The sequence below is a fragment of the Rhea pennata genome, chromosome 24, assembly GCF_028389875.1.
Source record: "Rhea pennata isolate bPtePen1 chromosome 24, bPtePen1.pri, whole genome shotgun sequence".
Taxonomy (NCBI): Eukaryota; Metazoa; Chordata; class Aves; order Rheiformes; family Rheidae; genus Rhea; species Rhea pennata.
The window spans coordinates 1711319-1736809 of NC_084686.1; the positions used below are offsets into that span (position 1 = coordinate 1711319).

A 25491-nucleotide genomic window follows, 5' to 3' on the forward strand; every position below is an offset into this window, starting at 1 on the left:
GCACGTTGGAAGGGGTGGGAGCCCCCTCTAGTGGAGTCAGTCTGCTTTTACCCGGGTTATTAGACCCAAGAAAACTTAGTGCATAGAAAACTTTCAAAAAACACGGTGCAACCTCTCCGTGTAGGCATAGTGGCAGCAGAGTCTGAGCGCAGGGTCAGGATTCCTCCTAGCTTTGCACGGAAGGATGTCTCAGCCTTTCGGGTGGGATTTTCCACACCATGTTCCCTACAGCTTTTGGCAACTGCTAAGGCAAAAGAGTTTTCCAAACAGACTTAACCTTTCCTCCTTTCCCTCTTGTAGGGGATACTTGGCCGACGAGTTGACAGGAACAAATGTGAGGTAAGGAAATAAAGCAGGTTTTATGATAGGTGCAATTCATAACATGAGTGTAAATGCTACATGAAAATGTATGATTGTTTTTGCATTGTCATACTGAAGTTGAAGAGACACAGAAAACAGAACAGTTAAATACATTCTCTCACAAAAAGAAAAAATGTCATCGAATATCTGCCTGGAGCAGAGCATTAGCTCCAGTTCAGAGTCTTGCAGCATGTGTTACGGTGCTTAGTCACCCTTCCTTTCACTGTGCTCCTCGCTGTCATGAGAATGCAGAGGAAAGTTTGGGTGACGAGTAGGCAAGTGGGAGAACAATGCCACTCCTGAGGAGGCAGCAGGAACAGATGGGATATGTTACAGCGAAAGAACAAAGCTAAAATCCAGATCGTGTCATCAGTGACTAAAAGCCCCCGCTGGGGTTTTGTGTGAACGGAGAAAAAGACAGCAGCAATTGCAAGACAGCTTTTGACAGAGGGCTGAACCAGTCAGCAAGCCCCGTCCCAGTTGGCACTAGGCTTGGCGGCATAAAGCCTGGGCGGTTAACTCAGTTATAGATACGATGCGCAGCTCTTCCTTACTAGATTTGCTCTCTCCCTGTTCTGGGTCTTGTTACTCTGGTTTTGTCCATATCATTACCACTATTGATGACCTGTGTTCCTGTAGCATCCAGAGGAGCGGCATGCCAGGAGCCGAGCAAGCGCAATCACTGGAGCCGGTGCTACCTCAAGGAGCTTAAAGGCTCATTTCTGCTGGCCATAGAGTGTTTCTAGCTGTCGAGCTTCTTGTAGTATTTTGGGTTCTTTTGTTTATTCCCTCACTACGCTAAGTTGCTTGCAACAGTTTAACTTTCAGAAATGCTCACTTTAAAAAGTTGTTAGGATGGTCCTGAAGGCAAATCTAACATGGGCTTGTTCATCAGTCCTACTGCTCCTGAGGCAGTTACAGCAGTTCTCCTGAGTCTTGAACTGGGCTGGTGCAGAGCAGCCAACCCTTGCTGTCAATGACGTTCAGAAGTGAAGACATTTTGAGTCTCTGCACTTCCTGGCATGCGTTTATTTTATCATACGTATTCTGTGTCTTTCTTGGCCGCCTGCAGGTTTCACTGGAAACAGTGAGTCTCCTCAGCGCTGCTCAGTTCATCACCAGAAACAATTCTGGGAAAAAATATCAGGCCTCTTACCTGTAAACCAGAACTTGAAAAGCCAATATGTTCTTTTTCCTTCACAGCCAGACTCAGTGATGCCGATTTGATCAGGAACGGCAGAGAAGAGCAGGAGAAGGAGGAACGCAAGGATGAGGTTTGAGCTTTGCTTGCTTTTTCTGGGACTCCGGCTGCGAGTGGGTGAGTACAGCCAGCCAGACGCCCGTGGGAATCAGAAGGGCGGCTGCCTGCGGTGGCCGAGAAGAAAGCAGGGCAGCGTGCACCTGGTTTTGCAAAGTACCTACCATCCCGTCCTCTGTCATGCACAGTGCCTGTAGAGCCGCTGCTCTTCAGACTGAGTATTCCCCTCAAAGTTCAGGTGCAGGGACAGGGACGTGGGAATCCAACCCTCTCAGGTTAGAACAAAGACCCTAAGGTCCCTAGGGAATTTTTGCTTGCTAGCTAATTTACTAAAACACCTGGTCTTCAAAAATTTATGCAGCACTGTGGATGCAGTGTAGGAGTTGGAGCCTGAAGGCAGTACATTTTGCAGCAGCATGTACTGTAAGAACCCGAGGCTTTACTTTTTATTCTGTTTCTAATGTTTATTTATGCACTTTTCTTAAACTGTTTCATGGTCCTGGGGAGATCACTTCCATTTTGTGTTCAGATACACCGTGATAACATGGGAGTGGCAGCATTCTTTTGTGTTGCCACGGTAAGTCGACCCATATTTGGAAAGCTTTTTTAAGATAAAGTGCAGAGTATCTGCAAAGACTGTGAAGAAGCTGGTAACTATGAGAGGTAAGTCTGAAAGACAGTTAGAAGATACCTAAATAAGGCTATAGGAACTCTGCCAAATGTGTGGCAAATACCAACTGCTATTCTTTGAGAAGGTAGAAAACATTTGATTTGGCAATGCCCTGTTCTTTTTCATATTTAAATTCATCTTGTATAAAGAATAAAGCATCAGATCACCTTCTTTCCAGCCAAGCCCTATACCTGTGGAATTTCAAATCTACACTTTGGTTACAAGTCACTCGGTAAAGAAAGCGTTACCTGGCATGAGAGAGCAGAGCTGAGTACATGAGCACAGCTCTGTCTTCTATTTACTTGTGTTACTTTCTGTCAACAAATAGAAAATCCTTAAAGCAAATCACAGGTCTGATTCAGACCTTCCAAAAACTGGTTTTGTAGTGCTCCTGCTCTAGAAGTAGCTGCTCGCTGGAGCTACTCATTTCCTACCCAAAGAGAATGATTGTGTAGGTTAAACCACTTCATAAAGGTAAATCAAGTGTTGGTGTCCAATCTTCCAGTGAGTACCCTCTTGCAGAGGGCGGTGGTTCTCACTGCAGAAGCAAGGCATGATTTTCCAGCAGTCTTTGCTCTACGGCAACAAGGCAAAGGTGTTGAATCTACACCTTGCAATAAACCTTTTTTTCTTAGCCAGACTTGGAAAGCCGGTCAAATTTCCATTCTGTTTTAATCTGTTTTAAAAATGGCTTCCCAAGGAAAAGACTTCCTTTCAAAGCAACATCCTGTCTCGGCTAACTTAACGCTTCTAACGCGTGTAACTCAGAGAAGTGCGGCCATCTCTTTCAAGCAACTGAATTCAGGAAAGATTTCCCTGAGGTAGGAAAGGTATCAGATACCAGTTCCTAAATTTGTTAACACTTGTTATTCTTTCTTTCTTTTATAGTTGGCACTGCTGCACAGGAGGCTAAGTGTATTTTACCAGAGTTCTTAACTATTTAGTATGATGAAAAGACCACAGGTGCCCCACAAGAGAGGACTAAAAGTCAAACAGAAATATTTGAAATCGGCAAATACTATGAGATTGCCAAAAATTCTGCGTTCATTAATTATTGCTGTTCTCACTGATCTGAAAAAACGGCACTCATGAATTATCCCTAATTATTGCCAGTAATCTGCGAGCAGGGTTGGATATTTGCAGAGATCAGCAAGCAATAAGATAACAGCAGGCAGATGTGTTAACACTTGTTATTCTTTCCTTTGCAGAGGGTGCTGAAGCAGAGGAAGGTAAGTGTACTTTACCAGCATTCTTAACTATTTAGTATAATATGAAGACTGCAGATGCCTCACAAGGGAGGACTAAGAGGCAAGTAGAAATATTTGAATTCAAGCAGTATTTTAGGAGGGGAAGATTCTCTGTTCATTAGTTGCTACTGTTATCACTGAATAAAAAAAAAATCACCTGTTATGAATTGCCCCTAATTATCTTTAGTGGTCTCCCGAGAGAGTATGGCATTTGCAGAGGCCAGCAAGCGTATGGATCCACGCACAGGCCAGCAAGCATATGATCAGCGGCGTATGGCCAAACTCTCTGACGTGAAATTGAACGTTCAGTGATGGTGTTTTGATACTGCTTGGTGTTGCAAGGAGATCGGTGTAAAAACTAAAGAAAAATCTATGCGGAAAACTCGTGCACAGGGAATTTACATTTTTACTGTAAAATCAAAGATTGGGCAAAACAAACTACCGTGGTGGAGGCAGGGTGCGGAATTTATAAATCGTCCTGCAAGTTTGAAAGTTATTTCCTCCCGCGTCTGCCTGTCTCTTTTTCTCTGACATGCCCAACCTCAGTACACTTCAGAAACTTCCCAGAAGCTGGATAGACAAGGACGGCTCAGGTGGCTCTTCTCCAGCTGGACTTCTGGGACTGAGGGTGGCCTGTCCAAGAAGCCCGTTGTAATGTTGATTTCCCTTCCTATAGACCCCACTACCACTGAAGGATTCCTCGTGGAGATTTCTGGAACCACGGTGACCATCACATGTCCCTTGACTGATGGCAACATACGCTGGGAGTCACCTACGATAAAGCCGGCTGACAATGAGAGGAAATATGTCATAGAGGACTATGACAGCTCTCCTGTCAACGTGAGTTGTTCATCAGGTGCTCAGAAGCATCGTATGTATCTGAATGCCAGAGGTGAGTGAAAGTGTGCTCTGTCTATGAGAAACTCTGCATGGGCTAAAGGTAGATGGGTAATGTCTGCCACAAAGGCTGGAGGCACTTCTTGTCTTGCAGACGGAAGGCTCGCATCTGGAGCATGCAGCCTGTCTTCTATAATCCAGCGTGCAGTCAGGGAGAGGTTCGCTCCCTCCCGACACAGTGATTTAAACCTCTGAGACACTGAAAATTAGAGCAGCTGCTCTGCATTCAGGTCTTGGAACCGAGCAGAGGTAGACTGAGCTCAGAGTTAGATAGGCGTGAGCAGAGCAATGATATTCTAGGAGATGTTTTGCATGCTCCTGCTAAGGTCATGCAGAACAGAAGAGGGTGGTGAGGTTGTTGCACACAGCGGCCCCTGGAATTGTTGGCAGATGGAAATGGGCAGGGTGATGGAATAGCCTATCCATTCTCCCTTTATTTCCCTTTGGTCTTTTCTCCTTCCCACTCAGAGCTGCATCTGTTTTGCGAACGCTAAGCAGATGAGTGAGGCCTGAACACTGTGAGCAGGGAGCTCACCAGGATTATGATGTCTCTGACCTGTAACTCTCTCTTTATGCTAAAGAGTCAAGGTATCTGTCTCTGAACACCTTCACCTCTCCTTCTGGCAGTGTGCACAAACTGTGAGGAGCTGGACACCTTAGCTGTGACGGGGATCGTCATTGCGGACCTTCTCATCACCCTCGGGGTGCTGATTCTGGTCTATTACTTCAGCAAGGACAGGAATGGGAAAGCAAACACCGGTGCCAGCAGCCGACCACGAGGTAAGAGCTGCGTCAGATGCGTCTGCCGTCCGTGCAGATGCTGAGAACTTGTCCCCAGTAGTGACGGAGCAGCCTGCGTTCCTTCTGGGCCTCCAAGGCCTTGTCAGGCTCCTCCGCTCCTGTTTGGCACATCTGTTGCTGTGGGCTGTCTCGTGTATGATATGGGTGCAGCTGCCATTTTGTGTCAAAGGTTTCCTGCCCACAGGAAACCATTTCGCAGTCTGTTGTGAAGCGGCAGTGAGTCTGTGCTGCAGCAAGCGCTGTACAGTGGATGCTCAGCTTAGAAGTGTAGCCAGCAAGCCCGGCCTGGCCCCGGCTCACTCTGCTGCCATCTCAAGTGGTCAAAGACCAAGAATCAGGCCTGCGCTCAGAAGATGGGGTTAGAAAGCACGATGTTTTTAGAACTATAATTTTGACTTTATGGCTTCTGAAGTCATGCCTGGTGGCACAGTGGGTTCAGCAGCAGAATGCATGGATTGCAAACATAGGGTAAAGTCATGCGAGGCGCTAACCTCATGCTGCTGTTTCAGATTTGTTTCAGAAATGTTGAGAGGGACATTGATGCCGGGGGGGCCTCCTGTCAGAAAAGTACCATGGGTGCTCACTACTCAAGGATTCGTGAGGATCAGGCGTTGCTACTTCTCCCTTGTCCTCACGAAGCTGATACGAAGCTTTCAGCAGCTGTAAATTCCGTATTGTTTGCTCAGGAGAGTTCAAGAGAAATGTGATGTTGTGTCCATGCCTGTGCGGTTTGCTGAGCTGGGGAGTGTAGATCCAGTGTAGCCGGGGCCTCTGGTCGCAGCGGTTTCATGTTTTCAAGTTTTTCTTCACAATTTCTTGATAAGTGATCGTGCAGCCTCCCGACTGCATCAATTGGTTCTTTAAAAATGCTAAGCTCGTAATAAAGCCACGTGAGTGGGCCTATAGTGTGTACTAGCCTGGGGTCGTCTCTGCGAAAGTCCCTTGCACTATGGGATAAGAGTCATTACCAAGGATGACCTCTGTCTTCCTCTGTTGCAGGTCAGAAGATGCAGCGTCCTCCTCCTGTTCCTAACCCAGACTATGAGGTATGGAGAACCTGCAGGTTTTCCATCTGTTTTTGCTGGTCAGGGAGGGATAGCCAGAGCTGGGAATCTGTAGCATTTGTCCTTTTTGTTCCTTTGAAGAAGCATCTAGTAAACCTCCAAGTTTTCCCGGGGGAGGAGAAGGAGGTGCTGAGTGGAGCCCCTTCTTCTTAGTCGTGACACTGAAAGTCAGGAGCAGAACTGCAGCTGCCGGTGCGCTGTACATAGTACTGGGGCAGCACTACAGTTGCTTTCTCTGTTGTGGTTTGCTCTGGGTGTTGTGTGGACCAACACCTAGGAGTGTTTGAGCGTGTATTAATGAGGATTCCCAAACTAACATCTCTGCTGTTCCCACAGCCCATCCGGAAGGGCCAGCGGGAAGTGTATGCAGGCCTGGAACCCAGGGCCTTCTGAAATTCCCACGGATGTCAGGCTGGAAAAGAGTGGCAGAGGGGCCGAGTGATTCCGCCCAGGTTGATTCTGGATCTCTGCTGTCCTTCTGAGGCCCAGGCATTTTGAGATAAGCTAGATGACTACACAGGACAGACACCCTGCTGCCATCAGCTGTCCCACCTTGACGTGCTCCTTGTGTCTTCAGTCTGACATTGGAGAAAAGGAACAGACAAACACATTGGCAAGAGGTTTCCCTTTCATTAAAGGGCTGCAGCCTTACTTGCGGTTCCTGGCCTCCTTTTCCCTCACACTTCTTTCTCTCTGCCTCAGGATTTTCTCCTCTATCTTGTTTCTGACGTGGGTGCCTCCACTCCTTCCTCGTGCCTCCCTGGGCAGGTGGCAGCTGCAGAGTAATGGTTCTGGCTTCTGACCCTGTGCTGCTCTCGTATTCATAGCTTGTCTTGGCTCTTGCTGCCCGGGGTTGTGACGGAAGGAATGGAGGCAGCCAGTATGTTAAACACAAATTAGAAAAGCCACCGCTTTGGATGCAAATATTTTAGTCAGAGAAATGATTTTGCCTTAAAAGAAAAGAGAAACTCTTCTACCAGTATATGGAGCCTGGCCTCGTCATCCCCAGCCTTGTCAGCCACCATGACAAAGAATGCATCGGGGCCACACAGGTAATGCCCGGACCTACCAGGTCCAAGAGAACATCTCACTCTTTTGCTAGGGTATCCTTCTCATTCCAGAGACTTTTGGGGCAGAGACTCCATTCTTACTGCTATTCTGTAGCGCAGTCCAGGACAGAAACATTTTGTGGAGTATACGGTACCCTAGGGGCTGTACAGGAATGTTTACTGGAGGAGTTTCATTTTCCTGAGTAGAAAATTTATCTGTTTCTCCATGTATAGATATCTGGGATCTGCCCTTTATTGCTGCACTTTCCTGTTTCAGCTCTGACGAAATCTCTCTGTTAGTAAGATGCAGGCCTCATTGCCATTGGTAAAGACTGGTTTTAACTTTTATCATGTACAGTAAAAAAACTTGTGATAGATTAATAAAATGGGAGACAGCTGCCCAAGATGTGCATTGGAAAAGGTTTCCTGCTTATTTTTCTTCTTTTGAAGAAAAACAGTTTCTGCTAAAAAGAGAGTTCCCAGCTCAGGAGAAGTCTGAGAGACTGAGAGCTTCTGTGGGGCCACGCTGACTCACCTTGCAGGAGCGTAGGAAGGGGGTGGGAATGTGGCAGGATGGGGCAGACAGTTGGCACACAAAACCGTACCATCAAACCCAGCCCAGGAAAGCAGGTCTGAGAGCAGGGCGGGGGGTGAACAGGAGCCGCAGTTTCCGAAGTAGCAGCAGTGGGCTAGGTGCATGGGTTGAGCGAGCCAGATTTCTGTTGCTCTGCAGAGAGGCAGCTCATAAGAGAGGAAATGGCAGCAGTAAGGGGGTGGGGGAGGCTAGTTTAACCCTGAAGTTTCAGCACTTGGGGGGACAAACACGCAGCAAGGTTCATGCCTCAGATCGCTGTGCTTACCCTGGAGGATGTGGTTTTAGAGGCAGCACAGCTGGGTTCATCATGCAAAGTGCTATGCAGCTAGGAGGGAGATTGCAAGATAAGAGGAGCAGCAGCTCTGAAAAGGCTCTGGGCCAGGTTCCTAGCTTCTGCAGATTACCAGTGCTGCTGTGACACTGCCCTGAAGAAGCTTGCTCAGCCCAGGCATACGGCCCGTTGCCACAAGTGGGATAGGTGGAGCGTGGACCGCGCTGGGTCCTCATGCTAGATTTTTGTCCAAGCTGCATCGAGCGCTTCTGACACCGTTTATGCGTCTGCATGTTTGCTAGTGTTTGCCGCAAACTCTGTCATCCCACGCTCTCCTTATCTCGGTGGGATCGATGCAAGACCGTGACAACATCTCTGTGTCACTGTGCCTAGCTGCACTAGAGACACAGTTCTGTGTCCCCCCCAGAGGTGAGGTGTTGAGACAAACCTCCCAAAAATGGACTAGCCATAAACGTTCCCCTGCTCTCTGACTTGAGTGCTGGGTACTCACTCTGTCTTGGATTTCCCCTACTGAAAGTAGTCTGGATGTGGTTTGCCCCATCGCTAAGTATTTTGAGGTCTGATGAGACGAGCAAGGCAGTCTTCTGGTCACTTGTTTAGATTCCAAAGTCCTGCTCAGAAGCCTATGCAGACGGAAGGAGGATATTGGCATGTTTTAGCTGCAACGACCGTGTGAGTGGAGCAGATTGGATGGGAAGAGTCACCAAAGTATTATCCTGCCACGATGAAGAGCAGAATGTTGTTGCCTAAAGAGCTGACACCATAGAAAAGTATCTGCTTGTCTCGGTCGTGGTGCGAAAGGCTGATCACGCATGTATTCCTGTAAGGACGTGCGCAAGGGCCCGTGTTACGCATTTTCTACGTGAGACCTTGTGTCACACGTTTGTGGCCAGTTTTCACCGAGCATTAGCTCTTTTGGTGCTTATGCTACATGACTGAGTCCCAGGTCAATGCACAGCTTGGTGCTCTCTAAAGCCCATCACCTAGATTCTTAGAAAAGCAGAAAAATACAACTTACAGGGGTGTGCAGCTGGCACACGGAGGGTAACCTTGTTTCGGAGGTTTCTAGCTGCTAGCTAGTCCTATTATCTGTTATCTGCCTCCTACTTTGGTCAGGTTGCACTAGCTATTTGTGCTCAGAGCTGGGCAGCAGCAGCTTGGCCCGGAAAAGCTGAGTTGGCGTGGGGAGACTCCGTGCTGCTCAGTTTCAGGGAAGGTGGCTGAGAGGGGAAAGGCTCTGAATGTTTGCTGGACCACATCCTGTGGTCAGCGCACTAGAAGGGCTGGTGGGCGCAAAAGAAGGCTTGCCCAATGCCCTGCAAAAGATCCCTGTGGCCTGTTCCCAGAAGCAGGTCACCGTCCCGTGGGCTGGCGAGCCAGAAGTGGGCGGGCACCCTCCAGAAACCATCGCAAGTGAGGGGAGCGTGGGCCGACCCTGGCCTTCGTTGCCTCCTCTGCTGCTAAGTGTTTTGCACAGTCTCCGCTGCGAGTTTTGCCCCCTCTGCATTTCCATTTCTGCCTTGGGCTCAGCCCACGCGACCTGATCGGGGGAGCCAGCATGGCTGTTTCTTTGCTCATGCTTCTCTCTCCAAAGCAGTGGGGCAGCCTGCAGGCTGGCTGGGTGCCGGAGAGTTGGCAGGCCTCTGCAGTTTGGAGACTGCAATTAGACACCAAGCCTTGCATGTGCACAGGGTACGACCTCCCACGCGCCCTCCTGCCAGCCCCCCAGCCCTGTGCAGGGGGCCGAGGTGCGCAGGTGCTGCCAAATGCTGCTGTGCTCCTCCTGTCCCCGCTCCCCCTTCTGAAAGGGGAGCATAATGAGACAAGGCCTTTCCCAGTGGCAGGAGCAGCAGCCCTTTCCCTTCACAGGGTCTCCCACCCTTTGCCCGTCAGCTTCAACGGCCCAGACGTCATTTGGATCCAGGCACAGAGAGGTGGTACGGTCACGGGCACCTTTCTGTGCCGGCGGTTCTGTGCCAGCTCCACGCTCTCCCCCAGGACAGGCGGGAGCCCTAGGGCTCTGCAGGGATCCAGGCAGACCACGTCACGCCTACGCCTCCCCCAGCAGCACTGCACGGCTCCCCTGGCCTCAACGAAACTGATGTAGACAGGAGGTTACGAAAGAGGTTCATCTTTAATGACAGAGAAATACAAAAGTACAGCAGGTCAGGAGAAGAGCGGAGAGGTACGAGCCCAGCCTGGGAGGCCTCCGGGGAGCTGGAAGGCTTTCTAGGCAAAAAGCCTTCTGCCAGCAGCGAGTTTAGTAAGGCGGTGCTGCGGTCCTACCCTGGCTGCTTGTGCTCTCGGGCACTGGCGACGGCTTTGCTGTAATGTTACTCCTGGTGCGGAGGGATCATCAGACCCACGCGTCTTCCGACCTCACTTGCGCGCCTTGACAGGTGCCAGCCGGCTGTACTGTCCATCATCCCGCTCGCCAAGGGGCTAGGAGAAGGAGAAGGCGAGGTGAGGCACAGCAGTGGCTGGCCTTTGGCCAGCTTTTTGCTCTTATACGTGGAGCTCACGCCCAGAGAGTAAGAGGGGAGCTGAGCCCGCCCCACGCTCCGGGTCACGCTAGCGGAGCCAGCTGTGGACTCGGCAACAGAAAGCGATCACCAGCATCGCGACAGCATCCCCGTGGCTCGCTGTCTTGAGGCCTTACGTGTCTCTCAGCAGCTGGGCCATCGCAGCCGTCCGGCCACGCAGCCCTACGCCGTGCAGAGGTGTCAGAGCCCACGCGCACTCACCTGGTAGAGCTGCTCGTTGGCAATCAGGTTCTGCCTGTCAGAAGCTAAATGAAGAAAGACTGTGGTCAAGGATCAGGGGGAGTTGTGCGGGGAGCATCTGAAAGCCAACCCAAGCAGCGGGCTGCGTTCAGCCCTGTGCTTTTTACCTCCTGCGGGAGGAATGACGGAGAGCCCCAGCCCCGAGCACCCTACCACCCGTGCGCAAGCGGAGACCGCGGGCCCAGCCCGGGGCCTCGACCTCTGCCTCGCGTGGCCCTCAAGGAGCTCCGGCACCGTGCAAGGCAGCAGGCATTCCCGAGTTCCCGCTGCCTGCCCAGCCGCTGCCCCCGGGCTGCCGTTTGGGCGAAGGCCGTGCGTTCGACGGCTCCTCCCGGGAAGCTGAGCTGGGGGGCAGCCCTGCGCCGCCCTCCCGGCCCGCGGCGCCCCGCGGCGCCCCGCGCTCACCTCGCGACATGCGCCCCTGGTCGTGCCCGGTGATGCAGTACACCGCGATCGCCAGGAAGACGGTGGCCACCACGTCCGCGACGACGATCCCCGAGACGGTGGCGGCGTCCACCTCGATGCAGTTCTGGCACACTGCGAACAGCCCGCCGAGACGCGCCGCGGCGGGGCCCGAGGGCTCAGGGCCGGCCGGCGCCCGGCCCCCCGCGCCCCCCGGCCCCCCGCGCCCCGCCGGCACTCACTGCGGTAGTGCACCTGCAGCGAGGCGCTGCCGCCCTGCCACTGGCACGTGTAGACGCCGCGCGGGTCGTCGTAGGCGGAGCCCAGCTCGAGCCGCGAGCCGTTGCCCACCTCGCTGCCGTCCCGCCACCAGGACACGGCGCCCGCCGCGCCGCCGCCGCACTCCAGGGCCACCCTCCCGCCGGCCTCCCGCACCCGCACCTCGCCTCGGGCGAGCGGCAGCAGCGGCAGCAGCAGCAGCAGCCCGGCGAGCGGCGCCCGGCCGCCCGGCGCCCGCCTCGGCCGCATCCCCGCTGCGCTGCGCTGCGCCGCGCTGCGCGACCCGCCCGCGCCGCCGCCGCCGCCGCCGCCCGCGCGGCCCCGCCCGCCGGGAGGAGCCGCCGCCGCGCGGGGCGGGGCGGGGCGGGGCGGCGCCGCAGAAAGCGTGTCCGCGGCCGGCACCCGTAGCGCCTTCCCGTGGTGCCGCGCGGCGGCGGGAGGAGGGCGGCGGCCATGGCGGTGCCGGCGGCGGCGGGCTCGCTGGTGGCGGCCGTGCTGGCGCACTCGGGCCGCCTCGACAAGGAGGACCTGGGCACCCGCATCGGGCGGCTCTCCCGCCGCGTGGAGGAGCTGAAGGCAGGGCGGCGCGGGGCCGGGGGCGGGCGGGCGGGCGGGCGAGGGGCCCGCGGCGGAGCTGCGCCCTGCCTCAGAGCTCTGCGCCCGGCTCGCTCGCGGGGCGCCGGGACGGGCCCCGCCGGAGGGTAACCGAGCCCCCCAATTCCCCCTCTCCCCCCCCCCCCCCCCGCCCCGCAGGGAGAAGTCTGCAACATGATTAACAAGAAGTACCACGAGTTCCTGCCCAGCATGCAGAGCGCCGAGGAGCTGGTGTCCCAGGTGGACGGGCTGTCCAGCAGCATCGACCTGCTGAGGGCCGGCATCGAAAGCGAGGTCAGGCACCCCCGCGGCGGCCCTCGGGGGCTTGGTCTGGGCTTGCAGAGCCCCCTTGCCCCCCTGTGCCGCGAGGCCATCGCCCCTCATTAATGCCTTGAGATGATGCTTGCTGCGCGGGTGTGTTTTCTGCCAGAGGTGTGCACAAAGAGTTGTAATCAAGGGATAGCTCGGCGCTTACCTGCTGTTCCTCACTGGAAGAGTGTCTTGTGCCTCCAGGAGGGAGAGAAGGAACAGCCTTGTAACCGTGCAGTAGAAAATCGCAAGCCCACGGTAGTGGGATGGCCCAGTGTTGGTTGCGCAGTGATTTTGTAGAGATGGGAACTAAGTGTGTGCCACCTGAATCGTAGCTGTGTGTGTCTGCTGGAGTCTCTGTGGAAAATGTGGGCAGGTCCCACAGGTGGGAATAGAGTTGTTCTCTACATCTTCCTTTCTCCTTTGATTGACTTTATGATGAGTTTAAGGATTGGTATGTGGCATTCTTCTTCCCAGAAGAGCACAATGCAATGAGCAGCAAACAAATAGGGGAAGAAACAACACGTCGATTAAACTAGGAGAAAACGCAAATGTTAGATACCCAGCTTATGGGCCTTGCATTAACCAGTGCTGTATTTGGGGCTCTGCTGTCGGCCAGGTCAGATTCACTCTCTTGGAGTAAATTTCACCTTTGGTGGTCCAAAAGCCAAGTATTTTCCATGGTCTCTGTAACTTTATTAATTGACAATTAACCTTAGGCTCAGATCAAATGTTCTTACCCTTTAAACGGGTAACTGGAAGGATTGCTAGAGTTGTTTAAACTGCTTTTTGAAAGTAACTTTTCTTATAGTCCCTTTAAAAAAACTGTAATGTATTAAAGAGGAAACGGTTATTAGAGTTTCCCATGCTGATAAGGAGCTTTCTAGCAAGAAGTAAAATAGGTGACCCTATAAGAGGAAGACACGGTCGGTATTGAATGCCAGAGCGGATAGACTCAATTTTAAGTCTTTCTTACCTCCTTCCTAAATTAGTCTTATAATAGAAGAACTTTAAATATTGTATATTTTTTTTATTTTTAGAGGAGATGTGTCAGATAGCATCAGCATTCAACATCACCATCCACATGCTAATGGAACTGACGTGCCTGTTATCGTAGGTTCAGCGAGATCTAAATGTTGCTGTTGCTGAATTTACTGAATTGAAGCAGCAGTTGGAGCGAGACACGCTGGTTCTGAGTATTCTGAAAAAGTTACAAGAGGTGAGTGAGGGAGCGGGTTAGAATCATGAAACGGTTGTTTTCCTCCCTGCTGCTCAGCCTACAGCATTGTTCTGGGCTTCTCTTTTGAGTAAACAGCTGTAGCTCCTGTCTCTAGCCATGTTGTTTAACAAGTTGTAGTCTTATAGCAGATGTGCAGTTTTCTATGATTTCCTTTGTTCGTTGCAGTTTGATACAGCTATTAAGGAGTATAACACTGCATTGCTGGAAAAGAAGTATGTCGTAGCAGCTCAGCAACTGGAAAAGGTAATGATGGCTTCTCAAGGGCGTGGCAATATTGTGCATAAACACTTTCAACGCCTTTCCCAAGAACTGTTTATTAATAGGCCGTTGGGGCGTCGGTTGTCCGTATGTTGTGTATGGCTGTTTCTGCCTTTACCGCTAGGCACGAAGCAGCCTGAAAATGCTGGAGTCCCGTAAGGGCTTTGAGCTGAAGATCCTGAAAGCGCTCAGCACGGAGCTAACGGTGCAGACGCAGAATATGCTCTATCATCTAGGAGAGGAGTGGCAGAAGTTGGCTGAGTGGAAGCTTCCTCCCTCAAAAGGTACACAAAACTCTAGTTGGTTTCACTGTTTTTTTTTTTTTTTTATTTCTTTTTCATTATTTGAAAAAAGTGTGGTTGCAAGTTCTGCACAACTAGGAATGTTAAACTAAAGGTGATCTAATGAGTTCTTTCTGCCTTTTGCATCATCCTACTGAGGGGGATTGGTGAGCGGCAGTGCTCTTTGAAATTCTTTCCGCTCCAGAGTATTTAGGTCCCGCCACAAGCAGTCTGATGCAGTTGGCAGCTTTTCAGCTGGGCTTGAATGTTCATCTGACTCCTTGGGTGATATTTCTTAGAAGCTGATGAAACAGCAGAGCGGTTACCAGGCATTCTAGGAACCCCGTTCAGTAGGAACGGAGAGTTGGCTTTATCTCCTACCTAAGCAATGCGGTAGCTTCTCAGATCTGCTCTAGGTTTGGCCTTACTCTGGCAGAGATGTTTCTTCTCTTTCTTTAGAAAGCGGCAGCCTGGAGTCAGTGATGCACTCAGAATTGCACTTATGCACAGTGGCGTCCAAAGAGGAGGAGATTGCTGGTCCGCCTGTTGCCTCTGTGCTACAGGCATTTGCTGTCTTGGGAGAACTGCACAGCAAGCTTAAAACTTTTGGTAAGATAGACCTTGGTTCCTGTTGCACATAGCTGTAGAAGCCTGGGTGGATGTGAGCTCAGATTTGTTTCAAGGTGGATATTGAGATCCAAATCCACGTCGGAATGCTGGGAGATATCTTGCTCTTTTGGGAATGTGTTTTCGAGCAAGCGTGAGGTAAAACCTCTGGCTCTTGTTAATATGAAATTGCCCAGAATTATTTATCCTTTCCTGTCAGGTTATTCTAGTAAACTGTTTTAGTAAGTTGTGGCTATGTGGTTTCATGGTCTCATGTTTGAACTGGTTTCCCAGTTACAGCCTCTTTCTCTGTAAGGAGCGTGACTGTTGGTTTTGTGCAGTCTCAGGGTTGCGGCCTTCCCAGGTGTTTATAAATCGGGAAGCGTGCCGGATGCTAAGATAGAATTTAATGCTGCTGGCTGTTTAGATTGTTTCTTGCTTTGATTAAGTGTGCTACTCTCTGTTAGGCCTCCTTATGTGTTTCACCTGAGTAAAGTGGGCCTGAATGAGAACCAACCTAGTGTTTTTACCACAAGCCTGTTTCCTCATACAGGGAGTCAAGGGAGCATTTTCTCTGCCTTATCTGAAGAATCCCTGTAACCAAAGTAATCTCTAGTGGGCCCCACTGGAGCAAGCAGCCTGCCCTCTGCTGCTGAAAACTTTTTTTTTTGTTTTTTTTTTTCCCCTTTCTCAGGCCAGCTGTTGCTGAAGCACATCCTGAAGCCACTGATTTCCTACCCGTCTCTTTGGCCGTTGGTAGAAGAACAATCAGATGTGGTCGTCCTGCACTTTAAGTCAGAGGAACCTAACCTGGATAATGCCTCTCCTGTGGAGGTTTTTGACAAGATTAAGCTGATTCTAGAAGTTCTTCACAAGTATCTACTAAGTAGGTAGTTTCTCCCTCTTGAAGCTGGAGTGAGTTGCCGATCGGCACCCGGATTGTGTAATTGTAGGAAAAGCTTTTTGGATCATCTGGTTGTTAAGCAGTATTGGTTTGTGTGTAAGGCCTGAGTAGCTTTTAACTTGCTGTGCCGTGCTCCTGAGCAGCCTGGCACCTTGTCAAACTGTACTTGGCTGTGTCCAAGCACTCGCAGTGCATTTGTACTATGGGAATGAAAGAAATACATGTTGGCTCTGAAGAATCAAGGAAATTTTTATGGTGAAGGATCTGTTGAGAGAAGTTGCTGCACTGATAATCTGTACGTGTCATAGGTTTTAAAGGTGGGAGTCGTGTTGCAGTCCATGGAGCTCCTCAATCAGGCTGTTTCCATTTGGGATCTTCCCTTGGCTAGAAACTGGTTTGAGCTTTGCTAGCATTTCACAAAGTAAACATGCCAGGGAAGGCTCAACCTGCACAGAAACTCAGTTGTCTTTTGGTAGGTGAGTGAATCCACACGCCTGGTAAGGCCTAGATATGAAGAATACCTCTGTTAATAGCGGTTGTGGAACAGCTGAGCAATGCTGCTCTGACAGGAGGGATTGAGTGAACCGATGGAGGGCCTTGTCCAGGAGAAAGGTGTATTAAAATCCATTAATTTTCTCGAATACAGATGTTCCTCTTGAGGAGCGTGCGGAAGACCGAAAGGAACGCAAGGTTACGCTGTCAGAGCTGCTGGGCGATATGATATGGGAAGAGTTATCTGACTGCCTCATTCAGAACTGTCTGGTGAATTCAATTCCAACCAATAGCAGCAAGCTAGAGCAATATGTAGAGGTAGGGCTCCAAATCTTTCAGATGCACGTGGCAGAAATTCCAGGTGGGCAGCTTCAGCAGAAGGTGTCTCTCCTCTGTATTGCTGATCTGGAATCATGTGAAATAGGAAGCCAGCCAGGCTGGCTGAAAAGTTACTGCGGTGTTTGACTTTGTATTTGTATTTGATTGTAATGGTCACGGGGGCTTTTGTGTAGGCAACGTAGATTTTTAAAAATCTAAGTGAATGAAACGGAACCTACTGCTGCTAGTGAGGGGTGGCCAGACAACGTTGCCTGAAGAGGGGGCTGTGTACTATCACAAGCAGTGATAGTACAAACGCTCCTGTCCCTTTGCCGCAAGTAGGCCCGTGCAATGAAATCTGACTAGATAACTCCTTTGATTTAGGAATCAGGTTGCCCGCAAAGTCAGGGGGAACAAACTTGCAGTGCAAAGCAAGTACTATTGTGTTTTCTGGCCCTCAAACTGAGCCGGCTATTTCAAAAGCGTTGTTGAAGAACTGGTAGATGGTTAGGGTCCCTTGAAACTTAGTTTCCTACTTTGCTTTTGGCTGAGTGGAAGAGTTTATGCCCTACTTTATTTTTGGCGTTGGATTTTTAGAAAACTGTGAGTTGGAGTGCACAAGTGTTAACGTAGCACCTATGTCTGCTTTTCTCAGGTGATTAGATCCACGGAGGAGTTTGAAAAAGCATTGAAGAACATGCAGTTTTTGAAAGGAGACACAACTGACCTACTGAAATACGCCCGTAATGTCAATTCCCACTTTGCTAACAAGAAGTGCCAGGATGTTGTTGTGGCAGCCAGAAAGCTGATGACCTCAGAAATACACAATACTGTAAAGGTGCGTAATGTTACAATATACTCTTTTTTTTTAATGTGGAAAAATAGCTTAGCTAAAGAAGGATTGCCTAAAATAGTTGAGGTTTTTTTTTTTTTTAATGTGGGACTGATTTCTTCTGGTTATTTGGGATTTTTGGCAAAGTGTGTGTGTTTTTTTTTTTTTTAATGATGCTTAAGTAAGTGGATTATTCTGCTATCATGGTGTTTCTTAAAATTTTTGAGGTTTGAGTATTATAGGCTTTTTTGACTGTCATCAAAAGCACAAGAAAAATTTAGATATCACATAACAGAGCTGGCTTTTAGGTATGAAACACTGTGTAGTTTGTGGTTCATGGACTGCTGAATCATCCATAAACCAGGTGTGCTCTAGCGGAGACCTCTGCAGCCTTGCAGCCTATCTAGTGTCTCAAATCTCTGTCAGCGGGTGTTTCGTTGTCTTGTGCAGTCCCCTTTCTGTGGGCTCTAAATTATGTGATGCCTCTCTCGTGTTCCCCTGTAGATCACACCTGATTCCTCTGTAGCCCTACCGAGACTTCCTGATCCTGGGGCAGGAGATAATGTAAAAACACAGAGAATGTCAAAACTTCCACATAATGAGATGGTGAATTTGGAGAATGAATCTAAACTGAGCCAGTACACGTTTTCTCTACCCACGTGCCGCATCAGTTCATCAGTCGAGAAACTAATGGGGCTGGCTTATCAGACGCTTTTGGAGGCTACAGCCAGCACAGATCAGTGGTAAGAATTCTGTAACAGCAGCCTAGCTCTTGGGTGTGAGATACCTGCTGCCCTTGGCAGCCCTAAGCAGGTGTTAGTATGGTAAAATAAACTTAGAAGAGCAGAAAATGTTGTCCAAAAATTAGAATGGATCGTTAAAAGAGGTGTGTGTTTTGGCTGGAGGCTGAGTTTCTGGGTATGTGCAGCAGAGTGGTACACCAGGAATAGCTGTGAAGGATGCTCCCTGCAGTGCTCTGCCCAAGCAGCCTTTTGGGCCTGTGTTATCAGGGAGCGGTCGGGTAGGTTTTTATTGTATTTTAACTGCTATAGCAGTGAAAGTGGGGTAACTCTGTGGTGTGCCTAAGGCAGTTCGTGGCTCCAGTTTCCTAGGTGGGAGAAATGCTGCTGCTCCAATCACATTAGGATTTTTACCCTGTGTTAGATGTTGCTTGTTTAGAGAAGGTTAACATTTGGTTTGGAGGGAAAAAAAAAAAAAAAAAACACTCCTCTTTTAAGTGCTGGAGCCCATTCTTAGATGACTTCTTATTTGCTCTTTGCGTACGTGCAGAGTAAAAGCAAAGAACTCCAGGTCTGCATCTGTCGGGGCTCTCTGGCGAAATCGCTCAGGCGTTCTGTGGAAGCGCGTACACAAGGCTTTGCTCTGTTTCGTAAAGCGGAGATGGCAAATCTGCAGAGGGAGAGAGTTTCCTAGTTACTGAGGGCCTTTCAGTGTGTTGTGGCAGAGAGGGCTGAGTGTTGCACACACCTATTGGAAGAAGGGACAATATCCCCTTGTCTGTGGGGTTTCATGCGTCTCCTTCTGAGGTGTGGTCTGAAGCTCCTCTGCCCCACTGAACTTCAGAGCGCGGACCTTGCCAGGTGCCTGGCCTCTGTGGGACAAGGTCATCGCAGCTTTTGCAAGCAGCCTTTGTTAGTTCTCCGGAATGCTGCTTTTGTTGATATTGCTGTAAGTTATCCTGACAATTCCTTCTTCATGTCTGTAAGGAAAATGTGCCTCACCACTAACAAAACCTGGTTGGTTGTTTTGGAGAAGCTTTTGAGGGAAAAACGGAAAACAAACAGTGCAGGCGCTTTCATCGGTTTCTGTGCTCTGTGATTTGTCAGTGAGAAAGGGATGTTATATTTGCGATTTATCCGTGTGGAGTATTGTTTAGGTGCAAATCAAAGTGAGAAAAGGGGAGTTTTGGAAGGTGCCGAAGCTTGTAGTTGAAGTGGGTCTTTGACTGAAAATTAAGAGGCGGCAGCAGCGGTTGTCATCTTTGTGTCTCCCCCCCCCCTTTTTTTTTGGTCTTACCTCAAAGATAGGATTTTCAGAAGGTTCAAGGAGAGTCATTTAGCCATTTTTTCAAAATGTCTTTAATCTCCAGTAAATTATGTATTCTTGACTGCTGAATGAGAAGAATGCAACAGAAAACAAAAGTTGTTTTTACTAACAAACTGATGTGAGCCTTTATTTCTGTTGTAGCTGTATACAGCTCTTCTACTCTGTGAGGAATATATTCCAGCTGTTTTATGATGTAGTGCCAACATACCACAAGTAAGTGTGTGTGTCTGTGTGTATTACCTGGGCCTGCTTTGCAGAGAGAACAATGCTAGCGTGTGTCACTTACTCTCTGTCTGCCAAAGCCAGATTACTTAGAGCCTTCTTCCAGTGGGGAAAAAGCTAGTGCTCTTAACCTGTTGTTAAATATTACCTACGGAGTATTTGCCTGAGTTTCTGCAGGTTCTGAGACTGCAGTCTTATGAGTCAGGAGATGATTGTTTTTAATACATCTGTAACATGAGGCACATTGATTCTATGACCCTTGTGTACATGCAGCTCAAGCAACAGGAGCTAAAGTTTTGTCCTCAGAACCTAACGGAGTCTTGCAGCGCAACTTTAGGATGCCCTTCCACTGGGTTACTAGAATGGATTCACACCTTGACATGGACAAGGGGTAGCCCGTAAGATATTCTGAACGGTTATGTGGCTGTGGATAGTTTGTGAGTAGCTCTTACAACAATTGTGTTTGAATCCAGGCACAAAACTTTGACATTGGGTCCGATTCAGATGTTTGCTGATGCTCCTGATCCTTTCTCTGTAAAGGAACAAGCAGTCTGTAAAAGACTTACTTAAAAAATACAGGATTGTGTCTGAGATCAGTGGTGTAATTTTTGAGAAGACTTCCTTTTTATTCCCCCCCCCCCCCTTATCAACATGCTGTAACAAAGTACCTTCCTGCTTGGAAGTCTGGTAGAAATGGTGTGGTGCAGCATGCACTTGGAATGCTGAGGTACTGTTTTTCTAGCCATGAAATGCCATTTCTGTGTCTAAGGTTTTCTGTGCATCTGACAGGAAGTTGAATGCTTTTGTGCTGACTAATATTGTTATCAAAGCATTGCTCGCAGTTAGATACCTGCAACGTTTGTCAGAGACAGAGCCTGTGTTTCTCAGAGGTGGGTGTGGAAAATCTCTAACAGAGCCAGGTCTAAAAAAGTACCTTCTTTTCTCTTCCTTGTTCCTGGGACAGAGAGAACCTTCAAAAACTGCCCCAGCTTGCAGCCATTCATCACAACAACTGCATGTACATTGCGCACCACTTGCTCACCCTGGGACACCAGTTCCGGTACCGCCTGACGAGCATCCTGTGTGATGGAACGGCGACTTTTGTAGATATGGTACCTGGGTTTAGGAGACTTGGTAATTCTACCTTTACAATGTGGAAGTATTTTGGCATGTGCAGTGGTAGTTTGTTCTGGCATTTGTTGATGACTGGTTTAAAGTATAAGTAAGTGGGGCTAGTGGCTAGAGCAGTGGAGTCTTATTTAAGAATTTTCATGCTTTGTGTGTCATGTGCTTTGACAGAGTTTTATGAGTCTAGCCAGATGGTCTTTAGGGCTTGACTCCTCCTTTTAGCCTGGCTCTCTTTGTCCAGCGTGTGGTTTCCAGAACAGTTTCTTATCCGGTGAGATGTTGCGGTGCTCACCGGGTATTTTGAGATTTGCTGTTCTGTCTTTTGATGCTTTCTTTAGGTCACTCTATGGAAATGCAATCTGAGATGTACTTGTATCAGCCTCACAGGAGCCTCTCATCCACGATGACCCTTGCTACTTGGCTCTTTCTCATAAGTGTTGTGGCAGTCCAAGCTCTGCAAGAAATTAATTGGATCTGTCACTGACAGAGCAGGCCTGGCTAAATTGTCTGTATGAGGCTGACTGGAGACTAGAAACTGCTTTGAAAACAAAGCATTGTAGCAGGTTTGTAGCTTCCTTCTGCTCTTGTTTGCTCCTGAAGGAATGGAGTGTTTTCTGGCCCAGATGCGAGTGCAGAAGGGGGAAATACTGGAGAGGCTGTCAAGCGCCAGGAATTTTTCCAATATGGATGATGAGGAGAACTACTGTGCGGCAAACAAAGCAATAAGACAGGTAAGCCAAGCGAATTGAGGCCGAGCACGCTGTTGTCTGTAGCTGTTGTCCGTGAGTAGGTACGGTGTGCAGTCTCAGTGCTGGGAAGTGTGTGGTGTTTTGGTGGAGTGGAATTTGAAAACAGCTGTCCTTGCTGGCCTAGATTCTCTCTCCCTGGGCTATGTTTTCTTTTCTGAAATTGAAGCGTGCTGGGGTCAATTGTTCTTGCTCCAAGGTGGGAAGAAAAAAAAAAAATTCTTACATTTGAAATAACCTTGGAAGACTTGTTCCCAAATGACTGTATTTGATGTCTTCTAGGAAAAGATATATCGCATGTCTGAAAAGGTCACGCCCTTTGCACTGTAATGCCAACTGAATGTACTGCTTTTTTTTCCTCCAGGAACGTCTGCTCTGCATGTGATAGCTTGATAATGGATTGCCTTACTCCTCTTTTGAAGCTGGGTTCTGTTCATTGATAGTCACCCTGCCATGGAGTATATCTGGTATATAGTCTGCTTGATAACAGCTACGTGCTATCTATGCATTATCTTCCAGGTATTGCACCAGCTGAAAAGACTGGGAAAAGTCTGGCAAGATGTCCTTCCTGTGAATGTATACTGCAAGGCTATGGGGACTTTGCTGAACACAGCCCTCGCAGAGATTGTCACTAGGATCGCTGCCCTAGAGGTAACTGCGTGAGATGGATGTACCAAATGTGGCTAATGACTAGGATTTGGGGCCTCTGGAAGTTTGTAGCCAAATCAGATGTCAGGGGAACTGGTATCATCTGCTACAGAGCTGGTAACTGGGTTTCTGTGTGTGAGCAGTTTCCAGGGTACCCATAACTTGCATCTGCTTGAGACCATATATACTCTTACAGTGATACTGTAACTGTATAATCAGGGGGCTGAGTGGGGAAGTGGCTTTGTGTGCAGCTCAATTTGGATTTAGGTATGCCACTCCTACTGTATGGAAAAAACTCTGTGGATTGGTCTCTTCTTTCTCAGGGTAAGTAAGGTAGCTGGTGTCCTGAGACTGAAGGGCCCCAGGGCTCAGATTCCTGTGTAGGCTTTGTGAATGTCATTATACTTTCTGCTGTCTTATGAGAATTTAAGGTGAGGTAACCTCTGCTGCTCTGCGACTATTTCAGATGTATGATGAAGAATGTCTGCTGTCACCCCTAGAAGCACACACTGCTTTAGTGCACGGCTCAGCATTTTTATCTCTCATTAAAATCAGAGATAAGAGATGTACAGATTGCAACTGCATCAGAACAGATAAAGCAGGTTCTAGTGTCATAGCAAAAATTTTTTGTAAAGCCTCAGCTCTTATGTACTATAGAAGGATAATTAACTGTCAGATGCTGATAACCCTAAAGTTTCCTACCTAGAAAAGGTATTTTGGTTACATCATTATAGTGTCTGTCTGAGCATAACCTGGCAATTGCTTACACCCAGAACTGGGAATCAAACAGAGAAAGTGGAAACTGCCACTGTGATTTAATGAAAACTTCATCTTGTCTTAAGCAGAGAGGTTTGTCATGTTTGTAGGTGTTGAGTATAAGTAAGTGCAGCAGGTATGGAGAGCCTCCCTGCTATGAAGTAAGCTGGTAATGGCTCTCCCCCGTAATGGCTAGTTTGCAGGATACCTACACCAGGCCAATAATGAAGCCACAGTTATTGGCAGGCACAATCCAAGTAATCAGAGCAGTTTTCTTATAAAACTTTCTGGACTTCATTGTAACAACTCTGTCTTACCAGGAAACGCTTGCTGTTTGAGATGATGATTGTTCTGAGGGGACTGAGGCAAACTTGTGCCTTTGTACAGGATTAAGTTATGTTGACATGAGAACGTTATTTCCTGAATGGCTGCTTTCAGCAAGTGTGGTCCATGCACTGCTTTTTTGTGTTTGCATAGCTGCTGGTTTTCCTTTTGCTTCCTGCCCTGTACTCCCGAAAGTTATCTAACTGTTCCTGTGGTAATGTGTGTTCAATTCCAGGATATCTCTGCTGAGGATGCAGATAGGTTATACTCGCTTTGCAGGACCATGGTTGAAGAAGGGCCCCAAGTTTTCGCTCCGTTCCCTGAAGAGGACAAAAATAAGAAATTTCAAGAAGAGGTTCCGGTCTATGTGCAGAAATGGATGACGTTCAAGGAGCTGATGATCATCCTGCAAGCCAACCTCCAGGAGATAGTAGATCAGTAGGTGTCTTAACTTTCACTGCACCTGGTGCTCCTTTATTTCAGTAACAGAGAGCTGGGAAGCGCTCTGACAGCAGCAGGGTGCTGCAGTCAGGGGACCCTGTTCTTGTGGAGGCAATACCTTTAAGGAAGGGATGCAGAGCAGGTTGAGAATTGGGTATCATTGGCTCCTCTGACCTTTCTCTTTTGGTGTGTGTTTTGTACTCCCTTTCGTACTTGCCATCTGAATGGTGAGGAACCATGTCCTCCTCAGGCTGGTCACAGAGCAGAAAAGCTGTTCCTTCCCCAGTTCCTCCATGGCTTGTGCCTTTCATTTTAGGCCACTATGTTGCTGGTGGAATGGTGTTGGAGACACAAAAAGAAAGTTTTGGGCCCAGACAGAGGTAGAGGAGGGAAGTTTTTGTTTTGTGTAATTTTTTTGGTTGGTTTGGGAGATGGGTGAGAACCTTGTGGGCAGAGCAACTTTTCCTGTTTATTAAAAACTCCAGGCTGTAGCCCTAATTTCAAAGGGAAAGGAAAGCACCTCATGTTTTGTTGCTGGACTCTGGTAACAAAGCACATAGACCTGTCTAACTCAGGTTGCCTGTGGGACACAATTTGTTGTGTGGAGGTAATATGCTGCTAACTGTATCTAACTTCTATATGCTTTTACAAACCAGATCACTAAGATGCTGACTAGTTAAACCACTGCATTTACTGCAGTCTTAAAATAGCCCCTCTGAGCACTTGCTGTACAGTTCACCTAGTAGGGAGTTGTTGTGCACTTTGGTGAAATAAATAATGATGTTTTTTTTTCCCGATGTTCAGATGGGCGGATGGGAAAGGACCTCTTGCGGCTGAATTCTCCCCAGCTGAAGTGAAGAGCCTTATTCGAGCCTTGTTCCAGAACACGGAAAGGAGAGCAGCGGCACTGGCCAAAATTAAATAAGTTTGTTAACTCCTATGTGTTGCGTTTTCTGATAAAGCAAGAGTGATCCTGTGATATACCAGTACAAAAGGGTCATACAGCTCGCCCTCAGGCATCCAAACAATACATGAGAACCTCAGCTCAAAGTGCTTCCTGGAGCCCTGACTGGAAGAAAAAAAAAAGTGTCTACATGCGACCCACCTTCAATGGCCCCAGGCCAACCCCACCAAACCTAACTGGCTGTGCTCTGTTTACATTTTTGAGCCCTAGCTCCATTCACGTGGCCATCTCTGGCCACGGTCTCCAGGGCTCTCCAGTCCAGGCCCAAGCTGTTTTTCATGAGCTGGTGGGCATACATGCCTGGTGAAGAGATGCTGTTGATGATGTCTGCTGAATTCTATGCTGCTTGCTTTGAACTTCCTCTTAGCCCAGCATAGGGAAATTCAGGTAAATCTTCTATCCATCATCTCTTTGCAAGAGCTGACACTGCTGTCATGGGGGCAGTCATGGAAGAGATGTGGTGCTGCACTCTGTCATCTCAGGATGGCTTAATTGGGGGCCTGGCTGCCCACTGTGAGAACCCCTCCAGAAAACCCCTAATCAACACTTAACACTGCAAGGATTGCTGAGGTAAGATAAGACTGTGAGAGCTTCTGCTGTTCTTCTAGAGCAGCTGTGGAGGTTTGATCTATGCAAATTGCATAATAGAGTCCCCTGGGAGAGG

At 48.8% G+C, this 25491-nt stretch overlaps 3 protein-coding genes across 4 annotated transcripts; 2 read left to right on the forward strand and 1 right to left on the reverse strand.

Moving 5' to 3' along the window:
- The first annotated feature begins 1394 nt into the window (after positions 1 to 1394).
- On the forward strand, positions 1395 to 7744 carry LOC134150555 (T-cell surface glycoprotein CD3 epsilon chain). Of its 2 annotated transcripts, none has more exons than XM_062594573.1 (7): positions 1395 to 1447; positions 1564 to 1678; positions 3497 to 3517; positions 4212 to 4427; positions 5060 to 5212; positions 6233 to 6279; positions 6634 to 7744. In XM_062594573.1, the coding sequence occupies exons 2-7, from the start codon at positions 1630 to 1632 to the stop codon at positions 6688 to 6690; spliced, it is 543 nt and encodes a 180-aa protein (XP_062450557.1). In that variant the 5' UTR covers positions 1395 to 1447; positions 1564 to 1629; the 3' UTR covers positions 6691 to 7744. The 2 variants fall into 2 exon arrangements, with proteins under 2 accessions (XP_062450557.1, XP_062450558.1); XM_062594574.1 differs by having other exon boundaries at positions 6238 to 6279.
- Positions 7745 to 10348: 2604 nt separating this feature from the next.
- Positions 10349 to 11951, reverse strand: LOC134150592 (T-cell surface glycoprotein CD3 delta chain). Its single transcript, XM_062594633.1, has 4 exons — positions 11661 to 11951; positions 11422 to 11553; positions 10978 to 11021; positions 10349 to 10675 (listed from the first exon to the last, which is right to left on the reverse strand). Exons 1-4 carry the CDS (start codon positions 11944 to 11946, stop codon positions 10613 to 10615), a joined length of 525 nt encoding a protein of 174 aa, XP_062450617.1. The 5' UTR covers positions 11947 to 11951; the 3' UTR covers positions 10349 to 10612.
- A 186-nt stretch (positions 11952 to 12137) lies between these two features.
- On the forward strand, positions 12138 to 24803 carry ZW10 (zw10 kinetochore protein). Its single transcript, XM_062594685.1, has 16 exons — positions 12138 to 12273; positions 12451 to 12585; positions 13718 to 13819; positions 14006 to 14083; positions 14223 to 14382; positions 14839 to 14988; positions 15680 to 15871; positions 16536 to 16699; positions 17355 to 17537; positions 18036 to 18274; positions 19740 to 19811; positions 20785 to 20954; positions 21549 to 21679; positions 22214 to 22345; positions 23658 to 23860; positions 24668 to 24803. Exons 1-16 carry the CDS (start codon positions 12151 to 12153, stop codon positions 24786 to 24788), a joined length of 2355 nt encoding a protein of 784 aa, XP_062450669.1. The 5' UTR covers positions 12138 to 12150; the 3' UTR covers positions 24789 to 24803.
- Positions 24804 to 25491: the final 688 nt, after the last annotated feature.